At 39.4% G+C, this 22456-nt stretch overlaps 1 protein-coding gene across 4 annotated transcripts in view; it reads left to right on the plus strand.

Annotated features, from left to right (window-relative positions):
* Positions 1 to 22456, plus strand: part of SORT1 (sortilin 1) — a 73715-nt gene that overhangs the window by 11991 nt on the left and 39268 nt on the right. For all 4 annotated transcript variants that reach the window (XM_030868914.2, XM_030868915.2, XM_030868918.2 and 1 more), the window contains exons 2-3: positions 16903 to 16962; positions 18375 to 18448. In XM_030868914.2, the coding sequence (XP_030724774.1) occupies positions 16903 to 16962; positions 18375 to 18448 (134 nt within the window). The remainder of the gene's footprint in view (positions 1 to 16902; positions 16963 to 18374; positions 18449 to 22456) is intronic.

Consider the following 22456-nt stretch of genomic DNA (forward strand, 5'->3'; position numbering starts at 1 on the left):
CTGTTTACTTGCCAGAGAGGTTGCTCCTGATGGCCAGACTGTCGGGTCATCTGCAAGTGGCTTTTAAACTGGGGCACGCCATGTGAAACTGATCCAGGCTCAGTTGTGCTGGTGTTAATTCTTTCAGTGTTTTACTTTTGGTCAGGTGTGTAACTAAAGATAGGCAGAGGTTTCTCATTACCAGAATTTTTTTCCAAGCTATGGTGACTCTCGGGACCAACTTTAAGTTCTCCCAGCTATAGTAACAGTAATTTAATTAGACTTCTTGTTTGATTAGATGTGAAGACAAAGTTATTTCCGTAAAGAATGTTGTGTTTTATGGCCTTTCTCTTTTCCAGATGGAACTAGGGATTAGCCAAATGACCACAGAAATGGACATTTTTGTTAATTCATGGTCTCTAAAATGTGTGGACCTCAGGCTTTAAATGGTGGGCATTAAATGTGTGGATGAGTCTTGCATTATCCTCTGTCAAGATGGTTGTGTTTCAGAGAAGGTAGTACAAGCTGTCACCTACTTTCTAATGTAATGAGTCCCTGAAAACCAATTTGGTTATAAATGCCAGTCAGTGACTCCCTGCTGCCCAGAGCTCCCCTACCAGAGGTCAGTATATGGCTATCAGTGCCACCTGGGACACTAGAAATCACTATTCAACAGATGATGGGGTGGGGAGTAATTCAGTCACCATGGAAAAACTATAAAGAAGAAACACCACCATAAATTCTGCCACTTAGAGATGGTTGCTGTTAATATTTGGAAGAATGTTTTTAACCATAAACGCACACACACACGATTTTACATGCTATTCTGTAAACCTGCTTTTTACTCAACATGTTATGAATATCTTTCAATGTCAGTAAATACCTGAAACATTTTCATTAGCACCTGGTATATTGTTTCATTGCATAACATAACGCATTTAACAAAGCTTCAGTTCTTGTCTAGGATATACAGGTATAGTAATATGGGGTTGTTATGTGGATTAAATGATAATGTGTGTAAGATGTTTAACACAGTAGATGGCCTGCAGGATGCAGTAAACCTTCAGGTGTATAACGTATTTTGTAAAGATGCGTAATTATCTCCTGATAATAAATTCCTGAGTGGGATTGCTTGGGTCATGTGGTGTGGGCATTTTCAGTTCTGATTCACATCACCAAATAGCTCTCCAGAAAAGTTACAGCAGTTTATATATTCCCACCCACAGTGCACACAGGTGCTCTGGTGTCCACCCCCACTGGATACATTTTGTCAAGCGCTTCCAACAGGTGGAAAATGTTATCACATTATTTTTCTTTGATTTTCTTTTGATTACTAGTGAGATTGAATAGCTTTTCAAACATTATTGGTCATTTCTGTGTCCTTTTGTGAATTACTTGTTTGTGTCCTTTGCCTATTTTCTTTTCTTTTAAATTTTATTTATTTTTGGCTGCGTTGGGTCTTAGTTGCTGTGCACAGGAGCTACGCTTCGTTGCAGCGCGCAGGCTTCTCATTGCGGTAGCTTCTCATGTTGCGAGCATGGGCTGTAGGTGCTGGCTTCAGTAGTTGCAGTACAAGGCTCAGTAGTTGCAGCACGCGGGCCCTAGAGCACGTAGTTGTGACACGTGGGCTCAGTAGTTGTGGCTCGTGGGCTCTAGAGCGCAGGCTCAGTAGTTGTGGCGCACGGGCTTAGTTGCTCTGTGGAATGTGGGATCTTCCCGGACCAGGGCTCGGAGCCATGTCCCCTGCATTGGCAGGCGGATTCTTAACCACTGCGCCACCAGAGAAGTCCCTGCCTATTTTCTTTTGAGATCTTTGTCTTTTTCTTATTGATTTGAAAACTCTGTATTAACCCTTTATTGTGTTGCAAATAATTTTTTCCATTTTTTTTTGACTTTATGTTCAGTATTTTGCCATTGATTTTTTTTTAATAGTCAAAGTAATTGCTATATTAAGGGTTCTGGGTTTTGTATCATTTTTTGTAATGGTCTTCTCATTTCTAAGATTATAAAAATATTCACTCATACTTCTAGGATTTTTATGGTTTAACTTTCTGTATTTAAATCTTTGTCATATGTGGAATTTAATGTGGAGTCGGGGTAGGGGGGTAAGAAGGGAGTTAGGAATCCAGCTTTTTATTTTTCCCAAATAGCTGGCTTTTCCAAAACTCTTTTACCACTGATTTGAAATGCTTGCTTTATCATACACTAAAAGAAACTTTGTCCAGCCTTGGACTTTGTTTTGTTCCATTGATCTGTCTTATCTATTCCTGTGCCAGTGACTGTGCTAGGGGATTAATAAACCTCTCACTAGATGGGGCAAGTTTCATGCTCATCTGTTCCTGATAGAATCAAGCTGACATTTGACATAGCTAATCTTAAATTTCTTGGTTTCTGAGCTTTCTACAATAGGGTATGATTATGTAATCTGAATTACTGTATTTACTCTGTGGCCCCTCTAGATGCTGGTTTTGGATTGCTAATCACACAAACAGTATATTTACGTGGTTTCCCTTAATTTTGACCTGCTTCTAGATCCTGCATTTGACTGACTGCTTAGCAATATGTAGTGGCCAGATCGTGTTCTCTTCGTGCTAAATAATCTACTCTTAAGCATACTACATTGGAGCAGCACAACTATTGTTTACCAGAAATAAAACAGGCTTCAGCTCTCTGCCACCTTCTCCATTTCATTTGTCATGTATACAGCTAATACATAACATCTTTTTTGTAACAATGCTTGAAGTAGACACTTTACCTTCTATTGGCTGGACTCCTCAACTCCTAAATGTTTTATTTATATGTTTAGTATTTTAATATTGTAGGATATTCATTGGAAATATTGTGTTGGAGGTTTGGGGTTTTCTCTTCCTAAAGGGCTTATTCTGCCTTTCAGTTCTTTCTATCCAGAGTTTTGTCCTCTGCTCTTATTTCTTTTATTCATCTAACTTTGCCTTGATTAGAGCAGTTGAACCATAACTTATTAGTTGATTATGTTCAGCTGTATGTACCGTTGGAAACCTTCCTCATTTTTTTTTTCTTTTTACAATTTGTTTTTATTTGTATCACACAGTACAACTGTTCAAAAAACTTTATGCCATTCTGGAAAAGAAAAGGCTCCCTTAAATAGAAGGACCAAAGTGATAATGGGGAGAATAAAATAGGTTAATGCAGGAAAATGCGGTTTTGGATTCTTTATCTAATAATAGTATGATAGGCAGAAAGAGTTCCAAGTTTTACTTATAAAGGACCAAAACAAATGAAATCCTAGAAAAGAATATGGAGGCAGCCAACTAGCCAATTGACCATTACATAGGTAGAACATAACCCCGCTTCCATTTATCCCATCGCCAAGGAGTATCATTTGCTTTTGCTTAGGACCAGGAATGTGTACATTGTGATGCTCAGAAAGGCAGCAGAGAAGCACCATATATTTTCAATCCAGAATGAACACAGCATACCGTGGAATCTTTTGGGTTTAGTTTCTCCCAAGAATAGATCTGACTCTTGTGGGGTAAAAGAAAGTAAGAACCAGGCTGCCCTGGGAAACCTTCCTTGTTTGAGTGAGTGATCCTGTGGCCTCGTCTCAGCTTTCTTTGGGTATTTCAAGAAGTACTTTTTCTTTTCACACACATTTCCTTTTCTCTATTTTTATTTTCCTTTTATTCCCACTGTAACTGTGTTTATCCTGATCTTGAAATTCTTATTTAACAACTACTTAATAGCATCTACCGTATACGTAGCACTTTACTAGTTGGTGAAATTAATATATTTTATTTGTGTTACCCTTTGAACTTTTTCAAAATACTTGCCTATATCTTCGTGTTTGTTCTGCCTGCACAACTCCCTCTACCATACCTTGCTATTGCTCCCAACTGCTCCCACCTCTGTCAGCCCTGCTTAAATCTTAGTGGACAGACTTTTATTTCTTCATACTCAAATATTTGAATTTCTCTTCTGTATAGTCTACTCCTGGCCGTTGCCTCTAAACGCTTCGATGTGTTTATCAATTTTTGACTATATGGAATTGATGGTAACTACAGTGAAGGAGAGGAGTAAGGTCACTATTGTATGTGTGAATACCCAAGAACACATACTAGTGTTTAACAATGTTGTGGCTGGCAGTAAGGGCATAGGAAGAAACCCTACTTAGCTAGTATTTACTGAAATGGTGGTAATCACGGTAGAGGGGAGATTACACACAGATCAATTTTGGTAGCAGGGGTTTGGGAATACACTTTTACGGAGATGTTCGTGGAGAACTTACTATCTATAAGACCTTGTGCTAGGCCTGACAGGAAATACCAGATCATACTGTTTGCCATCTAAGAATTCCTAACATGATTTGAGAGGTAGCCAAATATGTAAATAGTTATAGTACAAGCAACATCAATAAGTGCTGTGAGAATAATACCTAAGAAGAGGTTATTCAAGCTCTGATAATTAGGAACTAGAGTGGTTGGTTTTACATGGAAAAATGGGATTTCAGCTGTCTTTCAGATCTTTTGCATTGGTGTAGTCCCTCTCTTGTGGCTATCAAAAAGAAACACCCACAACGTGGGAATGTAAATTGGTGCAGCCACTATGGAAAACAGTATGGAGATTCCTCAGAAAACTAAAAATAGAGTTTGCCATATGGTCCAGCAATCCCACTCCTGGACACACACAGACAAAACTATAATTCTGAAAGATACATGCACTCCTATGTTCATGGCAATGCTATTTACAATAGCTAAGACATAAAAACAACCTAAATGTCCATCGACAGGTGAATAGATAAAGATGTATGTACACAATGGAATATTACTCAGCCATAAAAAATAATGAAATACTGTAATGCCATTTGCAATGACATGGATGGACCTAGAGATTATCATACTGAGAGAAGTAAGTCAGAAAGAGAAAGACAAATACCATACGATGTTACTTATATGTGGAATCTAAAATAGGACACAAATGAACATAAGTACAAAACAAAAACAGACTCACAGATACAGAGAACAGACTTGTGGTTCCCGGTGGTGGGGTGTATGTGTGTGAGGGAAGGATTGGGATTTTGGGATTAGCAGATGCAAACTATTGTATATAGAATGGATAAACAACAGGGTTCTACTGTATAGTACAGGGAATTATATTCAACATCCTGTGATAAACCATAATGGAAAAGAATAGGTATATTGGGTTGGCCAAAAAGTTCATTTGGGTTTTTTCCGTAAGATGTTAAGGAAAAACCCAAACTTACTTTTTGACCAACCCAGTATGTATAACTGAGTCACTTTGCTGTACAGCAGAAATTAAACACAACATTGTAAATCAACTATACTTCAATAAAATTAAAAAAAGAAAAGAAAAACCCACCATATAATGCTGAGGAGCGATGGATATGTTGAGAACAGAACCTTTCTTCTTTAAAACCTGCATTTTTTTTAATGTGTAAAATTTATTGATTTTTCATACATTCAGAGAGTTATGCAGTTGTCAACTACAATCATTTTTTATTTTTTTAACATCTTTATTAGAGTATAATTGCTTTACAGTGGTGTGTCAGTTTCTGCTTTATAACAAAGTGAATCAGTTATACATATACATATGTCCTTATATTTCTTCCCTCTTGCATCTCCCTCCCTCCCACCCTCCCTATGCCACCCCTGTAGGTGGTCACAAAGCACTGAACTGATCTCCTTGTGCTATGTGGCTGCTTCCCACTAGGTATCTATTTTACGTTTGGTAGTGTATATATGTCCATGCCACTCTCTCACTTTGTCCCAGCTTACCCTTCCCCCTCCCCGTATCCTCAAGTCCATTCTCTAGTAGGTCTGCATCTTTATTCCTGTCTTGCCCCTAGGTTCTTCTGACCATTTTTTTTTTTTTAGATTCCATATATATGTGTTAGCATACGGTATTTGTTTTTCTCTTTCTGACTTCCTTCACTCTGAATGACAGTCTCTAGGTCCATTGACCTCACTACAAATAATTCAGTTTTGTTCCTTTTTATGGCTGAGTAATATTCCATTGTATATATGTACCACATCTTCTTTATCCATTCATCTGTCGATGGACACTTAGGTTGCTTCCATGTCCTGGCAATTGTAAATAGAGCTGCAATGAACATTGTGGTACATGACTCTTTTTGAATTATGGTTTTCTCAGGGTATATGCCCAGTAGTGGGATTGCTGGGTCATATGGTAGTTCTATTTGTAGTTTTTTAAGGAACCTCCATACTGTTCTCCATAGTGGCTGTACCAATTCACATTCCCACCAGCAGTGCAAGAGTGTTCCCTTTTCTCCACACCCTCTCCAGCATTTATTGTTTCTAGATTTTTTGATGATGGCCATTCTGACTGGTGTGAGATGATATCTCATTGTAGTTTTGATTTGCATTTCTCTAATGATTAATGATGTTGAGCAGTCATTCATGTGTTTGTTGGCAATCTTTATATCTTCTTTGGAGAAATGTCTATGTAGGTCTTCTGCCCATTTTGGGGTTGGGTTGTTTGTTCTTTTGATATTGAGCTGCATGAGTTGCTTTTATGTTTTGGAGATTAATCCTTTGTCAGTTGCTTCATTTGCAAATATTTTCTCCTATTCTGAGGGTTGTCTTTTGGTCTTGTTTATGGTTTCCTTCGCTGTACAAAAGCTTTTAAGTTTCATTAGGTCCCATTTGTTTATTTTTGGTTTTATTTCCATTTCTCTAGGAGGTGGGTCAAAAAGGATCTTGCTGTGATTTATGTCATAGAGTGTTCTGCCTATGTTTTCCTCTAAGAGTTTGATGGTGTCTGGACTTACATTTAGGTCTTTAATCCATTTTGAGTTTATTTTTGTGTTTGGTGTTAGGGAATGTTCTAATTTCATTCTTTTACATGTAGCTGTCCAGTTTTTCCAGCACCACTTACTGAAGGGCTGTCTTTTCTCCACTGTATATTCTTGCCTCCTTTATCAAAGATAAGGTGACCATATGTGCGTGGGTTTATCTCCAGGCTTTCTATCCTGTTCCATTGATCTATATTTCTGGGGTTTTTTTGCCAGTACGATACTGTCTTGATTATTGTAGCTTTATAGTATAGTCTGAAGTAAGGGAGCCTGATTCCTCCAGCTCCATTTTTCTTTCTCAAGAGTGCTTTGGCTATTCGGGGTCTTTTGTGTTTCCATACAGATTGTGCAATTTTTTGTTCTAGTTCTGTGAAAAATGCCAGTGGTAGTTTGATAGGGATTGCATTGAATCTGTAGATTGCTTTGGGTAGTAGAGTCATTTTCACAATGTTCATTCTCCCAATCCAAGAACATGGTATATCTCTCCATCTATTTGTATCATCTTTAATTTCTTTCATCAGTGTCTTATAATTTTCTACATACATGTCTTTTGTCTCCTTAGGTAGGTTTATTCCTAGATATTTTATTCTTTTTGTTCCAATGGTAAATGGGAGTGCTTTCTTAATTTCACTTTCATATTTTGCATCATTAGTGTATAGGAATGCAAGAGATTTCTGTGCATTAATTTTGTATCCTGCTAGTTTACCAAATTCATTGATTAGTTCTAGTAGTTTTCTGGTAGCATCTTTAGGATTCTCTATGTATAGTATCATGTCATCTGCAAACAGTGACAGCTTTACTTCTTCTTTTCTGGTTTGGATTCCTTTTATTTCTTTTTCTTCTCCAATTGCTGTGGCTAGGACTTCCAAAGCTATGTTGAATAATAGTGGTGAGAGTGGGCAACCTTGTCTTGTTCCTGATCTTAGTGGAAATGGTTTCAGTTTTTCACCATTGAGGACAATGTTGGCTCTGGATTTGTCATATATGGTCTTTATTATGTTGAAGAAAGTTCCCTCTATGCCTACTTTCTGGAGGGTTTTTGTCATAAATGGGTGTTGAATTTTGTCAAAAGCTTTCTCTGCATCTATTGAGATGATCATATGGTTTTTCTCCTTTAATTTGTTAATCTGGTGTATCAAATTGATTGATTTGCTTATATTGAAGAATCCTTGCATTCCTGGGATAAACCCCACTTTATCATAGTGTATGATCCTTTTAATGTGCTGTTGGATTCTGTTTGCTAGTATTTTGTTGAGGATTTTTGCATCTGTGTTCATCAGTGATGTTGGCCTGTAGTTTTCTTTCTTTGTGACATCTTTGTCTGGTTTTGGTATCAGAATGATGGTGGCCTCGTAGAATGAGTTTGGGAGTGTTCCTTCCTCTGCTATATTTTGTAAGAGTTTGAGAAGGACAGGTGTTAGCTCTTCTCTAAATGTTTGATAGAATTCGCCTGTGAAGCCATCTGGTCCTGGGCTTTTGTTTCTTGGAAGATTTTTAATCACATTTTCAATTTCAGTGCTTGTGATTGGTCTGTTCATATTTTCTATTTCTTCCCGGTTCAGTCTTGGAAGGTTGTGCATTTCTAAGAATTTGTCCATTTCTTCCAGGTTGTCCAATTTATTGGCATAGAGTTGCTTGTAGTAATCTCTCATGATCCTTTGTGTTTCTGCAGTGTCAGTTGTTACTTCTCCTTTTTCATTTCTAATTCTATTGATTTGAGTCTTCTCCCTTTTTTTTCTTGATGTGTCTGGCTAATGGTTTATCAATTTTGTTTATCTTCTCAAAGAACCAGCTTTTAGTTTTATTGATCTTTGCTATCATTTCCTTCATTTCTTTTTTATTTCTTTCTGATCTGATCTTTATGATTTCTTTCTTTCTGCTAACTTTGGGGTTTTTTTGTTCTTTTTCTAATTGTTTTAGGTGTAAGGTTAGGTTGTTTATTTCACATGTTTCTTGTTTCTTAAGGTAGGCTTGTATAGCTGGAAACTTCCCTCTTAGAACTGCTTTTGCTGCATCCCATAGGTTTTGGGTCGTCATGTTTTCATTGTCATTTGTTTCTAGGTATTTTTTGATTTCCTCTTCGATTTCGTCAGTGATCTCTTGGTTATTAAGTAGTGTGTTGTTTAGCCTCCGTGGTTTGTATTTCTTACAGAATTTTTCCTGTAATTGATATCTAGTCTCATAGCGTTGTGGTCGGAAAAGATACTCGATACGATTTCAGTTTTCTTAAATTTACCAAGGCTTGATTTGTGACCCAAGGTATGATCTGTCCTGGAGAATGTTCCATGAGCACTTGAGAAAAATGTGTATTCTGTTGTCTTTGGATGGAATGTCCTATAAATATCAATTAAGTCCATCTTCTTTAATGTATCATTTAAAGTTTTTGTTTCCTTATTTATTTTCATTTTGGATGATCTGTCCATTGGTAAAAGTGGGGTGTTAAAGTCCCCTACTATGATTGTGTTACTGTCGATTTCCCCTTTTATGGCTGTTAGTATTTGCCTTATGTATTGAGGTGCTCCTATGTTGGGTGCTTAAATATTTACAATTGTCATATCTTCTTCTTGGATTGATCCCTTGATCATTAGGTAGTGTCCTTCTTTGTCTCTTGTAATAGTCTTTGTTTTAAAGTCTATTTTGTCTGATATGAGAATTGCTACTTCAGCTTTCTTTTGATTTCCATTTGCATGGAATATCTTTTTCCATCCCCTCACTTTCAGTCTGTATGTGTCCCTAGGTCTGAAGTGGGTCTCTTGTAGACAGCATATATATGGGTCTTGTTTTTGTATCCATTCAGCCAGTCTGTGTCTTTTGGTTGGAGAATTTAATCCATTTACATTTAAGGTAATTATCAATATGTATGTTCCTATTACCATTTTCTTAATTCTTTTGGGTTTATTATTGTAGGTCTTTTCCTTCTCTTGTATTTCCTGCCTAGAGAAGTTCCTTTAGCATTTGTTGTAAAGCTGGTTTGGTGGTGCTGAATCCTCTTAGCTTTTGCTTGTCTGTAAAGCTTTTAATTTCTCCGTCAAATCTGAATGAGATCCTTGCAGGGTAGAGTAATCTTGGTTGTAGGTTTTTCTCTTTCAACACTTTAAATATGTCCTGCCACTCCCTTCTAGTTTGCAGAGTTTCTGCTGAAAGATCAGCTGTTAACCTTATGGGGATTCCCTTATGAGTTACTTGTTGTTTTTCCCTTGCTGCTTTTAATATTTGTTCTTTGTATTTAATTTTTGATAGTTTGATTAATATGTGTCTTGGCGTGTTTCTCCTTGGATTTATCCTGTATGGGACTCTCTGTGCTTCCTGGACTTAACTATTTCCTTTCCCATATTAGGGAAGTTTTCAACTATAATCTCTTCAAATATTTTCTCAGTCCCTTTCTTTTTCTCTTCTTCTTCTGGGACCCCTATAATTCGAATGTTGGTGCATTTAATGTTGTCCCAGCGGTCTCTGAGAGTGTCCTCAATTCTTTTCATTCTTTTTTCTTTATTCTGCTCTGCAGTAGTTATTTCCACTATTTTATCTTCCAGGTCACTTATCCGTTCTTCTGCCTCAGTTATTCTGCTATTGATCCCTTCTAGAGAATTTTTAATTTCATTTATTGTATTGTTCATCTCTGTTTTTTTGCTCTTTAATTCTTATAGGTCCTTGTTAAACGTTTCTTGTATTTTCTCTGTTCTATTTCCAAGATTTTGGATCATCTTTACTATCATTATTCTGAATTATTTTTCAGGTAGACTGCCTATTTCCTCTTCATTTGTTAGGTCTGGTGGGTTCTTGCCTTGCTCCTTCATCTGCTGTGTGTTTCTTTGTCTTCTCATTTTGCTTAACTTACCGTGTTTCCGGTCTCCTTTTCACAGGCTGCAGGTTCGTAGTTCCCGTTGTTTTTGCTATCTGTCCCCAGTGGCTAAGGTTGGTTCAGTGGGTTGTGTAGGCTTCCTGGTGGAGGGGACTAGTGCCTGTGTTCTGGTGGATGAGGCTGGATCTTGTCTTTCTGGTGGGCAGGTCCACATCTGGTGGTATGTTCTGGGGTGTCTGTGGCCTTATTATGATTTTAGGCAGCCTCTGTGCTAATGGATGGGGTTGTGTTCCTGTCTTGCTAGTTGTTTGGCATAGGGTGTCCAGCACTGGAGCTTGCTGGTCGTTGAGTGGAGCTGGGTCTTGGCATTGAGATGGAGATGTCTGGGAGATTTTCACCGTTTGATATTACGTGGAGCTGGGAAGTCTCTTGTGGACCAGTGTCCTGAACTTGGCTCTCCCACCTCAGTGGCACAGCCCTGACGCCTGGGTGGAACACCAAGAGCCTGTCCTCCACACAGCTCAGAATAAAAGGGAGAGAAAAAAGAAAGAAAGAAGAAGATAAAATAAAGTTATTAAAATAAAAATAATTAAGAAAAAAAATTTTTTAAGTAATTAAAAAAAAAACAAAAAAAAACCCAGACAGGCAGAACCCTAGGATAAATGGTAAAAGCAAAGCTATACAGACAAAAATCGTACACAGAAGCATACACATACACACTCACAAAGAGAGAAAAAGGGAAATATATATATATAGATATAGATATAGATATAGATATTGCTCCCAAAGTCCTTCTCCTCAATTTGGGATGATTCGTTGTCTATTCAGGTATTTCACAGATGCATCAAGTTAATTGCGGAGATTTAATCCGCTGCTCCTGAGGCTGCTGGGAGAAATTTCCCTTTCTCTTCTTTATTCGCACAGCTCCCGGGAGTTCAGCTTTGGATTTGGACCCGCCTCTGTGTGTAGATCACCTGAGGGCGTCTGTTCTTCGCTCAGAGAGGACTGGGTTAACGGAGCAGCTGATTCGGGGGCTCTGGCTCACTCAGGTCAAGGCTAGGGAGGGGTACGGATGCGGAGCGAGCCTGCGGCGGCAGAGGCCAGCATGACATTGCACCTGCCTGAGGCACGCCGTGCGTTCTCCTGGGGAAGTTGTCCCTGGATCACGGGACCCTGGCAGTGGCAGGCTGCACAGGCTCCCAGGAGGGAAGGTGTGGGTAGTGACCTGTGTTTGCACACAGGCCTCTTGGTGGCTGCAGTAGCAGCCTTAGCATCTCATGCCCGTCTCTGGGCTCCGCGCTGATACCCGCGACTCGCGCCTGTCTCTGGAGCTCCTTTAAGCGGCGCTGTTAATCCCCTCTCCTCGCGCACCAGGAAACAGAGGCAAGCAAAAGTCTCTTGTCTCTTCAGCAGCTCCAGACTTTTTCCCGGACTCCCTCCCGGCTAGCTGTGGCTCACTAACCCCCTGCAGGCTGTGTTCTCGCCGCCAACCCCAGTCCTCTCCCTGGGATCCGACCGAAGCCCGAGCCTCAGCTCCCAGCTCCGCCCGCCCCGGCAGGTGAGCAGACAAGCCTCTCGGGCTGGTGAGTGCTGGTCGGCACCGATCCTCTGTGCGGGAATCTCTCCACTTTCCCTTCCGCACCCCTGTGGCTGTGCTCTCCTCTGCGGCTCCGAAGCTTCCCCCCTCCACCACCCGCAGTCTCTGCCCATGAAGGGTCTTCCTAGTGTGTGGAAACATTTCCTCCTTCACAGCTCCCTCCCACTGGTGCAGGTCCCGTCCCTATTCTTTGTCTCTGTTTTTTCTTTTTTCTTTTATCCTACCTTTGTCTCTGTATTTTCTTTTTTCTTTTATCCTACCTACCTTTCTTTTATCCTACCTTTTTACCCTACCTGTATATGAGGAGTTTCTTGCCTTCTGGGAGGTCTGAGGTCTTCTGCCAGCGTTCCGTAGGTGTTCTGTAAGAGTTGTTCCACATGTAGATGTATTTCTGATGTATTTGTGGGGAGGAAGGTGATCTCCGCGTCTTACTCTTCCACCATCTTGCAGCTCCTCCAGGACCTGCATTATTAAAAGGTATTTTCACTGTGTATAGAATTCTATCTTTACAGGTTTTTTTTCCTATTCTTTAAATATGTTGATACACTGGCTTGCATTGTTTCTGGAGAGAAGTCTACTATGATTCTTTGTTCCTCTGTATGTAATAATCATTTTTTCTTCTGGATTCTTTTAAGATTTTTATCACTGAACCAATGGATGCTAATGGATGCGGTTGTGTTCCTGTCTTGCTAGTTGTTTGGCATAGGGTGTCCAGCACTGTAGCTTGCTGGTCGTTTTTTGTGTGTTTCTGTTTGGATAGTTTCCACTGGGAGTGTCTTCCAGTTTGTTAATCTTCTCTTCTACAATGTCTAATTTCCTGTCAATCCTATCCAGTATAATTTTCATCTCAGATGTTGTAATTCTCATCTCTAGAAGTCCAATTTGAGTCTTTTTTTTATATCTTCTGTATCCTTATTTAATGCTTATCTTTGCTCAGTCTGTTCTCTAACTTCTTTACTTTTATATTGGAGTGTAATTGCTTTACACTGTTGTGTTAGTTTATTCTCTAACTTCTTGAATGAACATATGGAGTATAATTATAACTTTTAATGTCCTTAATCTTATTATCTGTGTCATTTCCGGGTCAGTTTGTTTGATTTTTCTCTTCATTATGGGTCCTGTTTTCTTCTTTGCATGCCTGGTTATTTTTTATTGACTGTTGGACGTGGTGAATTTTATCCTCTTGGGTGCTGCATATTTTAATATGCCTGTAAATATTCTTGAACTTTGTTTTGGGACGTAGTTAGGTTACTTAACAATAGTTTTTGGTCTTGTTTTTAAGCTTTTTAGGCAAGGCTAGTATAGCATTTAGTCTAGGATTAATTTTTCTTCATTACCAAGGTAAAACTTTTCTGAGTATTCTGTCCAAATCCTTGTAAAATATGTGGTTTTCTCCTATGATTTTTGGGAACAGAAATTGTTTCTGGTCCTGTGTGACACACAGATATTGTTTCCTTCAATTTTTTCAGGTATGTTTTTCCCTGGCCTCAGGTAGTTTCCTCACATTCATGTGATGATTAGTACTCAGATGAACACTTGGCACTGTTCTCTTTCTTTGTAGCTCTTTCCTCTTTCATACACTAAGCTATGAACTCCAGCCTCTTTGGCCTCCTCAGACTATCAGCTCATCTCTTCAAGTGAGGAAGACCTCTGGGCTCTGCCTGGGCTCCTCTTCTTTGTACCGTGGCCTGAAAATTACCTCCGGACAGTAAGCTAGGGCAGATGTAGGCCCTCGTTTGGGATCATTGTCCTTCATTGCCGGAAGTCCAGTGTCTTGAAGACTGTTGTTTTATATATTCTGTGCTTTTTTAGTTGCTTCAGGTGGGAAGGTGAATCTGATCCATGTTACTCCATCTTGGCCAGAAGCAGAAGTCCTCTCAGAATAGAACTTCTACATTTCATTCTCATTTCTGCCTTGGGGAAATTAAGTGGATCTGGCCTTATCTTTTCACTTCATTATCCTCCTTTTCAGAGCTTTGCAAGTAGTTCTTCTAGGAAATGAATTCAATATTTATTGTCTTCCATGTGCTATTGCTATATATTAGTTGCCAGTATGAATAGGCTTGGTCCCTGCCCCAGATGGGCTTCAGGTCTAGTGAGGGAGGCAGACAAGATTCTTGTTGCTATAGTTAAAAGTAACACACGTTTTGAAATATCTAAGATACTACCGTAATGTAGAGTGACGTACATTGTGTTAAACACGGTAAATAAGCAAGCATTAGAATTAATGGCCTTTTGCTGACATTTGTCAATTCTGTCTCCTAACTATGACCAGATTGTCCACCCTTTTCCTGGACATCTGTAATCCTCCCGTTGAAGGGGAAGGATTGTATCTGGGGTCTTGGTTCCCCATTCTCCTGGATTTGTCTCCTTTCCATATGACCTTTTCTTTCCACCTGAGCTCTGGTCTGTTGTTAGATCTGATTTCATTTTTCTCTTTTATGTTCTCTAGTATAAGAGTGGTAAAAACTGAAATATAAAAAATTAATTGCTTTTTTCTCTAGGTGGATGAGTTTTTCAGTGAGTTCGTGTGTTTTCAGAAGTAAAATTTAATTGGTTGTTGGGAAGGGAAGGGAAGGTTAAGGGTAGCAGACCACAATTGTAATTCATGAATTTCACCTGCATTTTCCCAAAGGAACTCTGGATGATGAATGAGGTCAGCTATCCTTTGATTTGTTTGGGTTAAGTTGAGGGTTGCTAGTGTCATCTAATAATCCTCCTCTTTCTGTGACTGAGCAGTAGGAAGATGTGAGTAATTCCAGTGTCCGCTGATTGGGTCAGGTGTGTAGAGCATTGCCTGAAAAGTGAAAGCTTGATCAAGCTAGCCAGAGCTCCTGGGATGGGATTTTTCTTTTATCCTAGTCAGCTGTTGTGCCCAGAACCTTTCTTGGAAAGATAGCCTCTGTTTAGGTAACTGTTAGCCCATGTGATCTATCTGGTGTTTGTGGAAGCTCTGAATATTCCTGCTCTCCTCAAGGAGCTCATTGATGTAATTTCAGACACTGTATCCTCACTCAAGAGAACATGCTGTCTTGCTCTGTGTGGCATCTTACAAGACGCACTGCTGTGTCAGTTTTTAAGCTTCTGGCTCCAGATGTCTCTAGGAGACCTACTTTTTCTCAGATGCTTGCCCGGCTTACATGTATGAATAACCTTTCTGTCCTGCAGTGGCTGTGAGAAGCTCTGAGCGTTTGAGAGTTAACCAGCACTTACTGAGCAAGCCGTCTGTGTGGCACTGATTGTACTATTTACAGAGATTGTACAAGAGATTCTGTCGACCTCAGAGGTACTTACAGCACAGGGGGAAATAATATAGGTGAATTCAGTGGCCCATTTAGGAGGACCACAAAGGAAAATTAAAAGATAAGCAAAACAGTTAGTGTTTTGAGTTCTGTTTCTTCAGACTTGTCTGTTGGGAATGGTGGCTTGAGTGACCAAGCAGCTGGAATCCCACCAGCTGCTTATGGACATGTTCTATTTTGAGATCAACTTTGTGGTTTGGGAAGGATGTATAATCACTTTCAACAAATGCCTATTGAGCATGCAAAGTATCATGGTAGGCACAGGGCATACCGTGACTATAAAATTATATCCTCAGCTCCTAAGGAACTGCGCATATTTGGAAAGGCAGGACATATTTAAGATTTTTTAAATCTTAATAATATATAAGTCTTCATAAAAGAAAAGCATAGTCGTCAACATTTAGTAGAAATATAGACTAAACTACTAACCCCTCTGGGTGGTGGGGCTGTGGCGGGAAAGAGGAAGGATCTTCATTTCTTACTATATACATTTCTATATATATAGTGAGAAATTTTTACCAAGTGCTAATGCTGCCTTTTTGGTGTTATTTCTTTATCGGTTAAAAAAGTGATAGAGACCAGTAGATTATACACATAATGTTAACCTTGAATATCTCTGTGTGATAGAATTATGAATGATTTATATTTTCTTTATTATATCTATTGTACACATTTTCTATAATGGATGTATATTATTTTAAAAATAGAGAAGAAAGTAGTTGAAAACCAAAACTCAAAAGCACCTACAATAATTATTATAGCTGCATTTCAATATGATTACCATATTTTGGATATGATATACCAGCTTTCCCGTTTTTGTCTCCTCACTCACCGCATCTCTATTAAGGTTGTTCTATTATTATTAATACTATTATTGTTGTTGTTATTATTAAATAAAAAGGTGAAACAAGGGCATTTACTCTTGCTTCTGTCCCTTGTCATTTTGGGTGAGTTAGCCTAGAAGCAGAAGGAATCCAGCTATTAGCTATTCAGCTGTACTGTGAAGGCTGCTTAGAAAAATTTTAACTATGCTGATCGGGTTACAGTTATATCTGTCATTGTGGGCTGTGATCTCTTGTTTTAAAATATCCTAAGAATACTTTCTATATCTTTATATTTAGTTCTGTTGGAGAAGGCAAATAGATTATCCCATCTCCCCATCTGGTGCAGTGAAGAAAACTCATCTGCTTGGCTTACTTTGTATGAGAGAGAATTGAAATTTCCAACTTACTTGTAATTTAGGTTAAGTGGTTAAATACTATCTTGTCCAAATTTTTTTGTTCCAGGAATCCATATCCCCTTATGATTATAAACATAATTACTTTGAAAGTAATAGTGTTCTGTATTATTTAAAGAAGTCAAAGATTGAAGAGGAGATGTCATTTCTAAATTGAGGTTTTTTTTTCCCTTATAGCATGTGTTTGATGATCTCAGTGGCTCAGTATCCTTGTCCTGGGTTGGAGATACCACTGGGGTAAGTAGTGTTTTGAGTCTGTTGATTCAACCTAACAAGAAGATGGTGTAGATTTGGGGAGTTTAAGCGCTAAGTGTTTTACCTTCTGAAATTGTCTCCAACCTCAGTCGTAGAAAATGCATGTTTGCTGGACAGACTTTCAGGAAGCTGTGGTCGATTTTGTTTTGCTTTAGAACTAGGAACATCTTGTGACCACCTTCTTCCATAATAGGAAGATAAACACCTTTTTAGTCCTTGGTGGCTGCTTGGCATCAAGATGAGCAAGAAGAAGAAAGAGGAAAGAGAGTGCTATGTGTGAAAAGGGAGACTTACAGTACTAGGGAAAACTTCTGTGTGGAAGCGGAAAACTGCACATTACACATCTTGGCATTTTTCCTCCAAACTGTATTGTTCCGGTGTCCTTTCCCACAGTTAATGTTGAAGGATTGTAGCGCCCGTGGGCTTATCGCTGTTAGCTCCATCTTTTGTCCCTTCCCCTACCACAAAGGAGGTACTGCCAGGATCGGGGGAATGGGAGAGTCAATAAGCTCCCCCTTATCCATCCTAGTATGTAGCCCATCTCCTAGTAGGAGGGATGCTGAGGATTCATTGGCCTCAAGTCTTGAATCAGGGCTTGGCATTACCTGTGTCGGTTATTACCCTGCCTGACAACGTCAGGGACCATAGCTCATGCCCCTCTAGTATTCCAGTAATGTGTGCATCAGAGCACTGAGGCACGTGATGGCTGTATCAAGAGCTGAAAGAAATATAATTTTGGCACTGAAGAGTAAGTTATAAATTAAATTTTAAGTTCCTGGTAGAATTTCTTCAAGCAGGTCTCGTTTTCTTCTAAAATTTGAGTTGTTCCCTGTTTCCCATGATTTATCCATTTATCTAAGACAGTTGCTGTCTCCAAGATTTGTTATATGGCTATTTGAGACTCCCTAGCCGCTTGTTCTAATCTTTCACAATCTTACCTTCATGCATATTTTTCTCTAGAAAAATGCTTATTTAAAAAATTGATTTCACGGAGAGCTAACGGCCGGGGGAAGAAGAAAAGGGCCGATGTGACATAGTGACTTCTATTAGAGCATCCACCCTATTCTAGCCTCTGTAAGCAGAGAGATGATTCTTGCTTGAGAATATCTTACAATAATGTGAATACAAAATAGTTAAATCCTTCCTTTACTGTAATGTGGAGTTGATTAGCTCTGTCTCACTGCTTCAAATGTAGGCGATGAGACCATCTCAACAAAATGAGTGGAAATTTTGAATCATTGTAAGCCCTAATCACTTGGTCCTTCTTGGTTTTCAGATATAGTATTGCAATGTAGGCTCCTACGAAGTAGGGCTCCTGGCAATCGTTCAGATGGTCAGTTGTTGCAAGCACGTAATCGGACTATGTTTCTTACCACATGCTTTTGTCTCTCCAGATCATTCTCGTCTTGACTACATTCCATGTACCACTGGTAATTATGACTTTCGGACAGTCCAAGCTATATCGAAGGTGAGATGCCTAGCATATGATTGGGGCATCTGACTGAGTAATGCATTGTGAATGTAAGTTCTCTGCTTTTCTAGACATGATGGGATCCAACAGTTGATTTAAAAGATCTTCTGGCCATCTTAAATTTTCACCAGACTGTCACACTCAGCACACTTTTTAATATCTATCTACTTAGCAACCTGAAGAAGTATGAAAAGGGATCTAGTTCCAAGGAAATTAGGTTGACCTGACTGAGTGGCAGAACAGTAAAGGAAGATGAAGGAAGTGTCTATAGGGGTGTATGCATATTAATTTAAATGGATATTTGTGGGGAGGTAGCTTAGTGTTTAACCATCTTTCTATTTATTATGAGCAAAAAATGGTTTTTATACCCCTGAAGTTACAATACTTACTGTATCTTCCAAGTGAATTTTTTTTTTTTTTTTTTGGCCATGCCGCACAGCTTGCAGAATCTTAGTTCCCCGACCAGTGATCAGGCCCAGGCCGCCACAGTGAGAGCGTGGAATCCTAACCACTGGACTTCCAGGGAATTCCCCCAAGTGAATTTTTTTTTATCGAACATTTTAAGCCCCAAACATTGTTTTTAGATCAGGAGGAGGTTCTCAGATCAGACGTACCAAAGTGCCTGGTAATGATTGTGGTAATGTATGTTCTGGAACCATAGTCTGTACTGTGACATTCACAAAGCTTTAGAATTATCTTCTCAAAGGTACAGCCTGGGGGCTTCCCTGGTGGTGCAGTGGTTAAGAATCTACCTGCCAGTGCTGGGGACACGGGTTCAAGCCCTGGTCTGGGAAGATCTCACATGCAGCGGAGCAGCTAAGCCTGTGCGCCACAACTACTGAGCCTGCTCTCTAGAGCCCGCGAGCCACAACTACTGAGCCCGCGTGCTGCAACTACTGAAGCCCATGTGCCTGGAGTCCGTGCTCCACAACAAGAGAAGCCACCACAATGAGAAGCCCACACACTGCAATGAAGAGTAGCCCCTGCTCGCCGCAACTAGAGAAAGCCCACACGCAGCAATGAAGACCCAACACAGCCAAAAATAAATAAATAAATAATTAATTAATTATTAAAAAAAAGTATAGTTTGGTTAAAGTGTAGGGTTCTTTTCGTTACCCATAAAATTCAAAACCAGCTAATATCCAGAAGTTGTTGATTGTCTTCCCAATCATTTGTTTCTATCCCATTTTTCCCCTAGAGACCTAAAGAAATTTGACATTTCAGCAGATGACACAGAAATTACCCTCAGGGCCAAAGAATCTCCCAGGAGCCATCATACTTTCTCAGGGTTCTTTTTTGATTGTTGGTCTTGGCCAAGGTGGGAGTGAAACTCTGAGATAGATCAGCCCAACCTCCCTTCCCCAATAGGTGACCCTTGACTGCTGCTCCTGAGCCTGGAGATGGTGCTCTCTGCCCTTTAGCACAGTGACTTTAGCTTAAAAATAGGCCAAGAAGGAATTGCCATCTTGGAATTGTTGTACGCTCCATGAAGGCAGGTTCTTGACTAACTTGGGGTTCTCTAGCAACTAGCCAAATGTCTGACACATAGCAGGCAGGCAGTATATATTAATTGAATGAATGAATGGCTTGCCTTCTCTAATAATTCTTAGACTAATAATATTTTTGATTTGTTTGATAAAGATTGACAATGTATTATAGAATCCTAGTTCTAGAAGGGCTATAATTTATAGGTGACTTTGTTTATTAAGTTAGAACAGTAGTTGAACCATTTCAGACATATGAAAAGTATCCTGTTTTAGAAGGGAAAAAATGCATTAAAATTTTTGTAACTTTAATAACTCTTTCCATTTTTAAAAAAAATTTTCTGTGGTAAAATCTTTCTTTATGATACAGTTTTTCTTACCAATGCACCTTTCATTAAAAAAAAAGCAGGGCTTCCCTGGTGGCGCAGTGGTTGAGAATCCACCTGCCAATGCAGGGGACACAGGTTCCAGCCCTGGTCCGGGAAGATCCCACATGCCGCGGAGCAACTAAGCCCCTGTGCCACAACTACTGAGCCCACGCACCGCAACTACTGAAGCCCGTGCACCTAGAGCCTGTGCTCTGCAACAAGAGAAGCCCCCGCAACGAGAAGCCTGCACAAATGAAGACCCAGCAAGCCAAAAATAAAATAAATAAATTTTTTTTAAAAAGCAATATAACCATATTATAAAACATTTGGAAATTTTAAAAGAAAGAAAAAATTCACCCTCAAGTCAAGTAATCTTATTTACAGTTTATTATCTTGATTTTCCCCCTATAATGTTATACCATATGGCTGGATAGTCTAGGAAGCAACATGGTATAGTGTAAAGTTGCCAAATTTTATTGGCATATAGGCCTGGGATTGGATCTCAGCATTGTCATTTTTGAGCAGAATGAACTTGGGCAAGTCATTTAACCTCCCTGAGTCTTTCTGGACGTCTGTAAAGGAAAGATGATAATAGCGGCCACCTTAGAGCTGCTGCGAGTTATGCTTTGCGGTGCCTGGCACGGAGTAAGAACTTGGTGCTCTTAGCTGCTACTGTGCCACCGGCCAGATATGGTATGTAGCCAGCATGTACTGGCACTGTGGTAGAGTTTTTTAAATGAATTGAAAGCCTTCCGAACTAGTTGATAAAAAGTGCCTGACAGCAGGTGCCTCCATGGCTTCTACAGATGCACACCCCCCTTTCCCGCCAACATGCAGGTGTTAGTAACGCTTGGCGTTGCAAACTATAACCATTCTGATTGGTCAGTGCTCGTACCATGATACTTGTCATATTCCCTCTGCTAGTAACCCATCATTTTTGTTAGATTGAAAGAATTTATTTAATCATTATTCTCTTGGACAGTTAAGTCGTAGCTAATTTTTTCACTATTGTTAATGCCGCTGTAATCAATATCACACAGATATGTCACAGAAGATGCCTATTTCCAGTCTATGTTTTGGTAGCAAATGAAAACCTCCTCTCTGATTGATCTCTACATGTTTTGAAGCCTTTATAAGCTCCTTCTCTTGGTTGAATTATCTCCTAAATCTGTTGCTTCAGCCATTTTTTTGCTTGCCTTCTGAATTCACTTTTTAGTCTCTATAGTGCTCTTTAATGCTGTGGCTAGAACTGGACCTGACAGACCTGCGTCATACCCGTGGGGAGTGAAATGTGTATTCATGACTTCTTTTCCTATTCTTTTGATTTTCAGTGTTGTGCTTACTTTGAGACAAAACCAAACCAAACAAAATGGTATCACTATGTTACTGTTTAAATACCTACCACCATCTGACTCAGCCCTTTTCCATCCTATATTTGTCTAGTCTTGTGAGAAACCACTAACATGCAGTTTACCAGAGAGTAATCCTATTTGTTTCTGGTATACTATCATGTTACTAAGGTTCTTTTTCTTCATTTTGCACAGCGGGTTGTTTGTTTGTTTGGTTGGTTGTACAAAGGTCATTTTGAATATTAATTACTTCCTCCCTGCTGTGAAGTGAAAACTCTTCCAGAGTTTAGGTGGAAACTAAATATTCCTTGTTGCCTCTCCCGTTGGGCTGGCCTGGCCTGGTCTGAAGTGACTCATGTTGTTGGACACACCAGCCAAGAGGCACATGTTGCTTCAGAAATGGGAAAGGGAGGGAGCAGTTTGATCGAAATGAGTCCTGAATATGCTGAACTTGCCTAACTGAGGAATAAAATAAAAGCCTGTTGAAACTACTCTGAAGATTCTTCTGTTTTTCACAGCTTTAATGATTGTATTATTTATTGGATTATCTTTCTCTGCTACATCTTATGTAGTCAAAGGTTCATTTGGGATTCAAATAGAAGGCAGCTGATCACATGCCACCTGCCTTGAGTAGTACTGCATGGAGGCGCCCACAAGGAGAAGGAAGTTGTCTCTGTTAGCTGTGCAGAGTTGGAGCATACTTCAGTCGTCAGGTTGTGAAAGAGGATTGTTGAAAGATTTGGGAAATAAAGTCCCTAGACATTAGTGTTTGGGTAGAATTGAATAATATATTAATATCTTCAG

Source organism: Globicephala melas, chromosome 1 (genome assembly GCF_963455315.2).
Source record: "Globicephala melas chromosome 1, mGloMel1.2, whole genome shotgun sequence".
Taxonomy (NCBI): Eukaryota; Metazoa; Chordata; class Mammalia; order Artiodactyla; family Delphinidae; genus Globicephala; species Globicephala melas.